Source organism: Rhamphochromis longiceps, linkage group LG19 (assembly GCF_057381845.1).
Source record: "Rhamphochromis longiceps isolate RC_006_pf linkage group LG19, R_longiceps_female_GT1.1, whole genome shotgun sequence".
In the NCBI taxonomy this organism is placed as follows: Eukaryota; Metazoa; Chordata; class Actinopteri; order Cichliformes; family Cichlidae; genus Rhamphochromis; species Rhamphochromis longiceps.
In genome coordinates, this window is record NC_140575.1 from 11,604,847 (window position 1) to 11,617,141 (window position 12,295).

Sequence of the window (12,295 nt, forward strand, 5' to 3'; positions counted from 1 at the left end):
TCCCAACAATCACTTCAAATCAGCAGGAGGAGCTTCTAATGGTGCGGACAGGAAGTGCTTTTATTGTGCAGCTCAGTGTTTTGATATTGGTTTCAGTGATCCAAGTAAAATATTCTGTCCTGACAGAAGCGCTAATTCGTCAGCTTTCTGAGCCCCTCCTGGATGGATGAACTCCTCACCCATCTTTGAGGGAGAGGCCGGCCAAAATAAAGAAATAAAACCTACAGTTCCTCTAACGCCCACCAGGGGCTCCAGCAATGATGGGAGTCCTCATGTTAAACTGCCCTGATACACAAAGTGCTTCCTCCTTCAGGACAGCTGTGTGACCAGGAAATACTGTTCTTCAGCCCCACAGCAGGGCTCCATGTGAAAGTAAGGTGGAATATTTATCCCAGTAAATGAAGAGCCATCTGTGTTTGATGAGGTCAATAAATCTGTAACATGACTGATTGAACAGTCACATGTTTATTAGGGGTGCAACGATACACAAAATTCACGGTTCGGTTCGGTTCGACACTTTGGTGTCACGGTTCGATATTTTTTCGATACAAAAAAAAAAAAGTCTGTGTGACCACATCTGTTGTGGTCAGACTTTGGAAATTAATACGGTTCCCAAAGAGTTTCTGAGGAAAAGCGAAGCACAGCATTGGCGTTACACCCGTGGGTTTGGCTGTTTGCTTTCATGAGGTTTTTAGGTCTCTGTTACCAGTGCAGGGCGACAACTCAAATCTTACTGAAGAATTTTAATCATTTACACAAACGCTGCCGTCAGTCGTCTCGTGAAATGTTCTTTCCAATGTCGGGTGTGAATTGAAATGTTTGACAAGCTGCAGAAAAGTCCCGAGCACCTGAGCGAACATGGATCCAAATGAAAGCTAATTTTGCGACGTGTCTGTTGTGTGTTTAACAGCTTGTTTGTGCCTCTCTACAGATGGAGGTGGATGCAGATGATAAGCGCCATCGCACACGCTCCAAAGGTATCTGCACACACACACACATGCACACATACACCATTCAGGGTGACCTTCACTCCCCCAACACAAACACACACAGCGCACACACGCTACTGCACAAATCCCAGACTGTCACACTCGAGTTGGCTTTTCTCGCGGCTCTCTGCTCCTCTATCGCTCGTTTTATATCTGACAGAAACAGAAATCCACATTTTAAGAGCTTTGTTCACAATGAAATATCTACCGCAGCGATATCCACTCCTATGAAACCCTGCGAAGTGAAAACAGGTTATTGAACTTTATTTAAACCAAAGAAACGGCAGCTGTCAGCGACTCTCCTTTGGAACATCTCAGTAAAACTGAACCGAGGCTCAGTCCACTCTGTCTGAAACATCTAAGATGCTACATTCATATTTTATCCCCTCCAACTCTGAGTGCCCGACATCTTTGACCAGGCGAGGATGAAAGTGGTGACCGCTGCTCCTCCATCACGAGGATCAAGCAGCTCGTCAGCCGTGTGATTGAAGTTCAGGCGAAACCAAAGATGTGTCACTGAGATCATCGTTCCCTTCATTTAGACAGAATCATTTAAACAGAGAGCATCTGCAGTATAACATGGGACTGACCTTTGACCTTTGTTTGCTAATCCCAGTGATGTTTAAGCCCGTATCCTTCTACAGCTCTCATCTGTGAAACTAGTCCCAGCTGTGTAACGCCCACTCAGGCTGTACGTAGCAGTTAAAGCTGTTAGACAAGCAGCATTTAAAAAAGTTTAGTTTTGGCAATCAGTGACATACAAATCATCTCAAACGGACATCTAACAGTCCTGCAGGTCATACACACACAGCAACGAGTCTGCTGTTTGGGTCAAGGGTCACGTCTGTGCACCAAAGGACAGGTTCAAGGTTTAAGGTTCAAGGTTTTTTATTTGTCACATGCATAGTTATACAAGTATAACACACAGTGAAATGTGACAGGATCCCAAACGTCAGAATAGAATAGAATAGAATAGAATAGCACTTTATTGCCACTGTTCATGTACAAGGAAATTATGGGATCTTGGTGACTTCGAGTTCAGGTTTTTAGACTTGCATTTTTAGGAATAATCCATTTTATTATTATTATTATTATTATTGTTATTGTTGTTGTTGTTACTTTCAGAGCTTCCATCATCTACATGCTTTTTGTCCCATGAAATTAAAGTGAAATATTCCAACAAACCAAAGACACATTATATCTAAATTATTCTCATTGTGATGGCTCGGATCTCACAACGTTACTTTTTTTCCTTTCAACATATTTATTTGTTAATTTATGATCACTCGTGACACTTGAACACTTTGCACTTTTTTAAATCACAGATGTTAAATATAAATAATCGAACCAATTTTGTTTTCATGAAAGTTTAAAGATTATTTCTTATCGTCACACCAAACGTTTCTGCTCCAGCTGCCTTTGAATACAGCAAAATAAACGTGTATCGTGTGCAAACATGACAGCGTTTTACTTTTTACTAGCACAAAACCCAAATGTGTATATATATCATATCATATAAAAATATTATATCAAAATAAAATACTGCCACAGAGAAATTACAAATGAAATTTCGACTCTTATATTATAAAGTATATTGAATTTTTATAATCATATTTGTCACCATGTTGAGATTTTTCCTGCAATAATTCTTTTAATTTTAAATCATAGATTTGAATGAATTTCTTTTCAGTTTCCAAATGTTGTAATATTTAGATTTAGAGACAGTTTATTAACGTTAAACTGTCGTCTGACAGTAGTTTTTAATGTTTATCTTAAAAGCTTTGTTATTATTAGTTTCAGTTTTTTTAATTTATCAAATATGATATAATATTTATCAGTTTTAGAACAGGTGTTAAATTTCAGTGTGAAGTCCACTGACTCAGATTCATGTAGTCGTCCTGGTCTTCATACATATATGAAAGTGACAACTTTGTGACACTGCATCGTTTCCATATTGTTGATCCAAACATTCAGACGAGAGTAATAAGCTGCAGACAGATCACACACATGTCCTCAGACACAAGTACAGATGATGAATATACGCCTGCATTCAGTGACGTTCTCTCCAGCTTCGAGTGTTTCCCTGATGATGTCGCAGGAAACTGATGCAGAGTCACAGTCGTGGCCGTTCAGGCGGATTTCACATGTTTCATAATCTCTCTGTGTTTCTCTTCCAGTGCCTGTGGATCCAGCATTAACAGAGCTTTTCAGGTCAGTGGGAATGAACACACACACACACACAAACCTGCCTGTTTTCCATGATGATCCCATACTCGAGATTCTTCCTGTGTGAGTTCCACACTCGCGTCCCTCCCTTTGGACATCCTCTGATAACAGCAGAACAAAAACATGCACCACTTTCTTTTTCCAACTCCACACATGAAATATTAAATAAGAGGATTTCTTGTCTGTTTTTGTCTAATGTTCTCAATGTTATTTCGATGATGGTCGATTATCAATGTATTAAGCATTCAGCACATTTCCTTCTCTCTTTCTACGCCTACAGCCCTAAAAGTTCTCGCTGGGTGAGTGGAGTGGGTGGAAGGTAGAACTTTATTCTCTTTGTCACTGGAAAAGTTTCCTCTCAGAACAGTTTTAGGAAGTGCCGTCATTTCTAAAACCATCCACTGTGTCAGGAACTACTTCAAGATACTAATTAGCTTAATTTACCTGCTTTAAGTAAGGTAACGTGACTGGAGCCACATTTAAGCTGTTAAAGCTTCGTGCTGGAAAGTGCTGCTAGAAAAAGAAAATGTTGGATAGAATTGTAAAAAACATCTTGTTTGCTTTATATTTACACGATGTATATTACTCACCTGACAGTCTCCAGACTAACATCAGGCATCTTATGAAAGGCTGTGACCCTCCAGGTTTAAACAGTTATCACCCTGTTAATCTGAAATAAACTCTTAGCTTATATGTTTGGCTGATATTAATATCTTAGGTGAAACTGACGAAAGTCTGACGTTCGACTGGGTCATGGTACCAACAGCTATGTTGGGAACAAATCACAATATTAATGGACCAGAAGAATAATTGTGTTGTTGTATTTGTCGATCCGAGTCTGGTTTGGTTGTGTCGAGCTGCTGTTAGGCAGACTTGGTGATGCTGCTGGAAGCTTCAGATGTCAGGTTTCCTGAAGAGTTTCAGAGGAGTCCACCATGGTTCAGGTTAATTTGCACTATCATTAATAACATATGTAGCACAGAATATGTTTACAGCTAAAGTGCACCTTTATGCAGATGACACCATACTTTACTCAGCTGGCTGTACAGAGTCAAGCTTCTCATTCAGCCTGACGAGACAGCAGCACAAACCTGTTCCTGTGATTTATGCTAATCACAGTCGGCTCCTTGTTGGGGACCCGGAACTTTCTCTGAACTTTTTCTTATTTTGAACCTTTGCATAACCTTTGAACCTTTCTGGTCACCAATAAGCTCTCTAAAGCTGGAGGCTTTTGTCTGTCAGGGAGAGTTGAGAGCTTTTTATAAAGTATTATGTTATTCATGTTTTATATGATTTAAGGTTGTGCCTTCATGGCCAGATCTTCCTTGAAAAACAGGACTTCCTGGTTTAAATGAGGTTTATGTGCTCATTACAGCAAATTATTTGACTTCCATAAGGTTGTAAGTGACGTTAACTTTAACCTCCTAAGACCTGAACTCTTCCACAGCAGCATTTTTAATTTCTCTTTGATATTTGGGCTGATTGGGGTCCGATGAATGTAAAAACAAAGAATTACCAGATTTTTTTTTTTACCTTAATTTTGTTTTTAAGAAAAATCAGAGCCACATATGAGGATATTCGTTTAAAATTCTGATAGAACAGGAGCAGCATAATGTCCTCATAAGTGAATATCAGGTCCTTGTAGAGCAAAATTGAGTATTTTGGTCTAAATAACCCAAAATGTGATGTCCACATATGTGGACACCAGGTCCTAGGAGGTTAAAGGGCAATTTAAAGGTGTGGGCAACCACGTGTATTGCCCCCTTGTGGCCATTAAAAGTAAGGCACATTTAAGGCACTTCTGCATTGCCAAATAAAATCCTTGAATTTCCCTCAAAACGAGCTCAGACTTCCTGGGCGGTCTGTTAGTAACGTTACGATCAAATCGAATAGGGACCTTGTGAGTTGGAATCGAATCAATACCCAGTGCTAAGTAACACCACAGCAGCCACACTGTTGGTGGATAATGTCATTAAAATGCTCCATACATGGTTCAGAGGTCCAGTTCAGGTGAAGCCTAGCTGTTAGTCAGAGAGGCCACAACCCAGTAATGGCCTGACTCAGTTTTCGAGTGGACATTAGAGGAAGTGCAGGTTTTGGTTGTTTATTTTCCTTCCCCTGAGGAGGGCGACTGGTCAGGACAAGCAGTTACCATTAATGAACTCCAGTTAAAGGCTGCGGCTTCACTCCTCGTCCCCCTGAGACTGTCGACCCGCTGTAACATAAGTCAATAAGCTTATGCGCCTCCATTCGGGCCGTGTCACTCTGTGAAATACCTGAACAGCTCCTAACAAAGCTGTGGATACACTATGCAATCCAGGCTATCTCTTAACCAATACGGACTCTTCTGGTTAGACGGTGGAGGCTAAGACAAGGAGGTGCTGACAGTGCGCACAGAGGCTCGAATATACATGTGGCATGCTTGTTTTTCTCTATTAGCCATGTTGTGTCACCTGGTTGAAAGTGTGGATGCTTCAGTGTCCTCTACTCGTCTTTGCGAGTTGTTTCCACCACAGTAATGTGTGAGTTTCACTTTGTCCTTGGCTGTGTGTTCGGGGGGTAAGATAAGGGTTCCTGCCTACCTATATATCAATAAATAATATTCCACCTGGAAGATTACTGCGTAGCCTTTAGCTGATATTCATAGATAGTCCAAGGTGTACTCTCCCTGCTCTCTCCCCCTCTCTTTCAGTCTTTCTCCCCCTTTTCTATCATTCTCACCTCCTCCTCCTCCATCCCTCACTGTGCTGCTGCCTGCAGATAGTAATTAATCAGGGGATCGATGGGAAGCCTATCTCCAGGCTGAGGCGTCTATAATGTCGATAATGCTGCTCGATGGCCTCTCTCCCCGGAGAGCTGATAGTCTTCAGGGCGAACATGCTTGACATGGGCCGTTCGGCTCTGCGTATGTGTGTTTAAAATCCTATTCAGCATGGACACTATATGATCACAGTTACAAATGCAGTGAGAGACAAATATAGTGCTGCGTAAAGAAATTAATATGAAAAACTAATAATTTCTAAGATGAAAACTGTTGATTTATGTGAAAAAATCCCCAAAACCAACACAAACCTTTTTGACCTGATTTTACTGATAATACTTTAAAGGCTGATTTTACATAATTTTCCATTCTTTCTTTTTAAAATATTCATACTTTAATATTTATCTACACATTAGTTTATATCCCGATCTGCTGTCCTTTGTTATTATATCATTGTTAGAGAATTGTTATAAAAAACAGAAACAAACTTGATTTAAAACCATAAAAATCTATGAATTCAATATATTTTAAGAACCGCTCCAGGTTTAATACGGCTGATCCATAAATAAATGTGTTTGGGTAAATGCTTTTATTGGACCAAGATCGAGTGCATTAAGTGTCTAGGTAATGTTATCAATATCAGGCTTGCATATGGTAAATGGACCTGAGTGACATTCACATGGCCCATGTTTCTAATAATCAGCGGATGTGCAGTAATCCCTGAACAGATTGTCACGGTTTTTTCTACTTTTAGATCGAGGTGATGTCATAGACAGGGGATATTCTTAATATGGTCAGCTTGTGCAAAGAAGCCCCACCCACCTTTGTTTAGGAGGGGCAGCCAATCAGAAGAAAGTTGCTAAAACAGCTTGTTTCATACAGAGGACGATCTGAGGAGCTGCACCGGTGTGACGTACAAAAGGATTATTTTGGACTGTGAATCATGCAAAGCTGCTGTAATGGAGTGACAATAAAGATGTTAAGGTTAAAAGAGAAGAAAAGATCCACTTTGGTGAATAACTGGCATGATAAATACAGCAGCAGCTGTGCTGTAGGGCACATTTCATCCACTCAGATTAACTTTATTTAAGTCGCTTTCATAGATTATACAGAATGTAAATCATTTGAGGAAGTGGGATCTCAGGTCTCAGCCGCAGTACACCAGTGGGGTCTCTGACTTTTCAGTGGCTTTTCAGTCACCATCAACTGGCACAGTAATCATAGATGTGCAGGATGGCTAATTGAAGTCAGAGTGCAGCAGAAAGGCACGCATATAGAGCATAATTCAGATTCATGTGGGAAGAAGCTGTTTAGAGAGGGTGCTTTCAGCATGCGGCCATTGCAGCTGCCTTCATCTGTGCGCAGCTAAAGCAGCAAAGACACTGAAGGAAAAGGCATCCTTTCACGTTTAAAGCTCCAATTACATGGATGAATTTCTTTTATGAAAGAAAAAAGCAAAGGTGGCTTTAAGAGAGGACCCCGTCTCCATAAAGCTCACCGTGAGATAGACGGGGAGGCGAGTTTGTGCAGACGGGAAAGCTCACAGCATAAACATTCGCTCCACATCTCCTCTGTCATTTGCATATTTACAGTCTGCCATGCTAATCATGTTTATTGGGGTGTATAAGAACTGCGCATGGGCTCGACGGCGGAGGACAGCTTTCTGCCGGAGACTGTGAGATATAAAAATTACCCCCAGCCCCCCCATTTTTGAAATAAATGGTTCCTCCTGCGGTAATCCAATTTCAAAAAGACAAAAAGAGCCATCTTACATAACTAGGACAGCACAGGCTTCTGCTAATTATGGTGTTAAGAATTCCCCTGATTTCAAACAAAGGCCAAGATTCGTGCAGATATTTTTATGTTGTGTTCAGTTCTTCATCCAAAAATGGAACTGAAGCTGCAAAATCCTGAGAAACTCAGTGCAAAAAATATAAATACATCAAGGAAATCAAATCCAGATTTGCTCGATTTCACTTTGAACACAGAGATTTCTGCTGTCAGTCCCTCTGTGCTTTATCTCTGAAGTGTTGAGAACAGTTAAGTAAGGAGGATAACGGCTAAAGCTCCTCATTTTCCCCCTGTCAGACTCCTGCTCCCTCACAAAAGAGATGAGGTGGTCACCGCCTGGCCGAGGAAGAGGGCTTTAGATCGTCAGCGTTAGAGCTGAAACGAGGCCAAACAGGAAGCGATTGACACGGCACAGATCCACTCTCCTCTCTTTGTCTCACCCACACGTCTCCCTCGTCCTTATAGCTCCACCATAGGCTGCGTTACACTGACCCACCCTTTTTTGCTCGGGGTCGTCGCTCCGAGCCGCCCACGGGCTCGAGCCCCTGCAGCCATTCTGCACATCGCCGCGGGGCTGACGGGCGCCGCTGCATCGATCCAAGAGCAGCAAGAATGGAAGTCTTTTCTTTCACCGCTCGTGGTTTTATAACACACCAAGGCACGCTGTGCACAGAAGATAATTAAAGACAGCTAAAATAAACATGGAGATATCACTTCATCAGCATGCCCGACTCTCCTTCCTCCTCTTCCCCTTCCTAACACTCTATCCTTTCCTGCCTCCTTCCCTGCCTTCCTTCCTCCCTCCCTTGCCCCCTCCCTTTTCTCTCTGGCAGAGCTAATTCCCTCTTCAGATGGTGCGGCTCTCATTTGCATACTTATCAAAGTGTTTGGACTATCCGACAGAAGCTGTAGGAAGGTGGGGTCATTAATATGTTAATTAGCCCCTTCGCTCCATCCTTTTTCTCCCCCCGCCTTTTAGATGCTGGCGCACCATCCGTATCCTCCACCTCTCTCAGCCTTTGAATGTTTGAATACCCTCAGAGGCCCTGCAAATACCATAAGACTCTGCAGACATGCACACACAGGGCTTAGGTTCACAACGACGTATAGAGAGTGCGTTTGCATGCATGCAGACAAATACACATCTGTGCTGTTGGATTAGCAACGTTTGAGTTTTGCATAGGAAATTTTAGCACCGTGTAATGATGTGGTTACAAAATTGAGCAAATATTATCAATCTTTGCCGTCAAGACAAGTTTGTCTATCTCAGTCACGGTGATGTCTGAATTTTAAGTAAGTGGAAGATGATATGTTTTCTTTTCATTATTATCAAACACAAAATTAAAGACAAATGTAAAATATATGTCTAAAGTAAGACTCTATTATTATTATTAGCACTCTGAGCTAACTATTTCCTAAAGAAAACACTGAGTGTTAATGCTAAGCCAAGCTTAGAAGTAACAATCAAGCCACTGAGTTGACTTGGAGGCGGTTCTGGTTGATATTCCCACCTGACCTGCTCAGAATCAGCTCATTTTAATTTTTAGCATTTTTAACAAAATATATGCAAAATCTTACCTTGATACAATGAATAATTTCTGAGGTCCTTGAGTGTTTTTAATTTTTTTAAATCTTTGAAGGTCCCTGTACGGCACTTAATCTGGGATGATTGGGGGCTTGTCCGGGATCTTTGAACCCTGTCTGGTTTGTTGAAATGAAATTGTATTTGTTTTTCTGCGTGCACACTTGAAGTGGCTTTGGTTTTTAGTTTTGTGAATAATATTCTTTGGAGTGTCTTGTAGGTTTTGATCTGTGTTTTAGATTGATTTGCTGTTTGAGAGCTCCTTTGAGTGATTCATAATCAGTATTTCTACTTAGGCATGTTTGAGAACCTGGGCGCACATTGCCTTGGAAGCATTTCACTTGTTGGTTACCTTTTGGTTCTTGTGGAATCGAGTTCCCAGTCCCACCATCTGCTCGGGTTAAGTCTGTAGGTGTATGTTGTGGTGTGTTAATGTTGGTCCTGGTTTATTTCTTATTTCAGACCAGCATAAGCAAACCTGTTCTGGTTGTCATTGCATTTGTGGAAGCCTGTACTCACAGTTATACTGACTGACATGAATAGACACGGTGTATTAAAAATCCCGAAAGTTCTGAAGTACAGTTTAATAATTGTATTCCCATGGCACTGTCACATTTATTTAAAAAATCACTTCATCAGGGAGCTAAACAGATTTCAAACAAACAACGAATCACCTAACTTGTAGACTGTGAAGGAGGCCAAACTGGTTTCCTATGAGCTCAAAATATTTGTCGTATTGAAATAAAAAACCAAGTCCCATCAGTCCATCTATTTGTATTTATCACGTGTTTGTATAGAAATACAGGCTTATTGGGCTTGTTGCTATCAGGCACCATGACTTTCAACCCGGAGACTGTGCTTTGAGTATCATCTCTGATCAATTTCAACTCAACCGCTCCATAAAGCATCATTTATTCTGGGTCGAGAGTGCCCTCTATGGAGCAGAAAGTCCAGACAGTGGGAGTTCCCCTTTGCAGGTATAGCAGTCATACACTGCGTATGAAATATAGATGAAGCCGCCACAATGTTGCTTCGTAAAATCCTGTTTTGAGTGTTCTGGCTGTTGCCATCTTAGCTTTTTGAAGACCTTCCGGTCCTTTTTGACTGTAATGGGATCATAATTTCCTAAATGAACATCATGTCATATTCAATAAGACTAGAAATAAACCATAAATGCATCAGGAGTCTTTAATGTTTACTGAGCTCACAGATCCATGAGCAGCAGGTTCGTTTTATACAATCTGACGAGTCATCCCTGCTGGACATTGGCTTCAGTTTTCAGACTCTGAAGCGTCACATACCCAAACCCTAACCCGGCTTTTAATTACACTCTGTGGCAGAAATAGGTTGTAATGGTAGCCCACCTCTGAGGCTGAAGCTCGTGTAAAGCTTCACTCTGAGTGCAGTGCCAGCCTTCAGCAGGACGCCGTTAATGAAGAATATGTCCTGTACATAAAGGTTGGAGGTCAGAAGTGGAGTCATTCAGCAGCAGCAGCAGGACACCTTGTTAACTCAGACTTATCTGCTCACGAGCAGAGGTTAACGGGTCTGTTCTAACAAGGTTTCTATGGTTAGTCAACACTGATACAGGTGACTGAAGAAGATGCTGGCAGTAATTAAAAATGACAAGGGGAAGTTATCAGCAAATGTTGGCGCAAGGCATCTTGGGAATTGCTGTCCTTGATGCTATTTAAACTCTGTGGTTTGAGCACTAGAATCCACATAATCGTAGCGTTTATTCAGCCGTACGCTGGCAAACAAAGGCATGTGGTTCCTGAACGCGAGGCTTGGAAATAAATCAACATTTTTGTGTGGAAACAGAAAGGTAAGCAGCAGCAGAGACAGACTGTTACAACATCCTGCTCACCGGATTTGATTTCAGCTTTTCAAGGACTTGAACAAACAGGATTCACTGAACGCACTCACTTTAGGGAGACTTTCTTTCATGCTTTCACCTCTGGCTTCTGCCATTGTTTTCACAGAGATACCTGCAGTAAATTGGGCATAAACATCAAGAAGTGTTGTTTTCCAGCCCTCGTTCTTTTAAACGTTCTCGTAGAACAGGCCGTTTTGATATTGATGAGCGAAGAATGAGGACGGTAGGAAGGGAAAGGCAAAGAGATTAGGCGAAACAAAAGGTGAGATGAGAGAGCGCTCACCTTGTTCTAAGCAGCAATAAAAGCCTCGCTAATCCACCTGGCCTTGCCTCTGAGGACATATTTCTCTGTGTGCCAAACGGAGAGGGTGTTCAATTCAACCCACACAGGGCAGACTTAATAATTACTCTCGCTTTGAACGCAATTTCCTGGCTGTGGGGAATGATTGACAGATTGTATCCATGGTGTCAGGGGGGCCAGCCACGCCCACCCTGACTAAGGTAGAAATTAGAGAGCAGCAGGAGCTAAATTACACCTTAGCAGAGACCTCTGGCAGGAGGACAGGAGGGGAAGCATGATGAATGAGAAAAAGATCAGAACGGAAAGGTAGCGGGTGAGTCGCGTGGGAGCACGGAGATGATTGGAGGAATGGCTCGGAAATACATTTGAGGCACACGCACGCACACACACGGATGCTGGTAGACACACAAAGGCTCGCGCTGAGGTAATGGGTCTGCAGTACTATTGGAGTGCAAAGGGAGAGACACTTAAATGCCATCTCTGCAGTTGGGATGCTATTTACTCCCTCTCCCTTGCACACAGCCGTCTCTGCTCTCTCCACTATGTCATGCTCTCAAAGCACTCAGACTGATATGAGAGCAGCGAGCGGCCGGCAGAGTGGCACAATGAGTCTTCGGGTATCTACAGTGGAGGAGCTCAACAACAGCAGGAAGTGCACAGAAAGAGTGACGGATCGCTGCAAAGCAGAGAATAAATCTGCAGCGTCCCTCCGAAGAACCTCATTTACTCGTAACGTAGAGAAAAGACCCAAAGAATGATCTGCTTCCAC

General features: G+C 42.0%; 1 protein-coding gene across 1 annotated transcript in view; it reads left to right on the top strand.

Moving 5' to 3' along the window:
• Nucleotides 1–12,295, top strand: part of myt1lb (myelin transcription factor 1-like, b) — a 111,962-nt gene that overhangs the window by 43,983 nt on the left and 55,684 nt on the right. The window contains exons 3-4 of the mRNA XM_085391542.1: nt 932–977; nt 3,167–3,200. Of these exons, the coding sequence (XP_085247668.1) occupies nt 932–977; nt 3,167–3,200 (80 nt within the window). The remainder of the gene's footprint in view (nt 1–931; nt 978–3,166; nt 3,201–12,295) is intronic.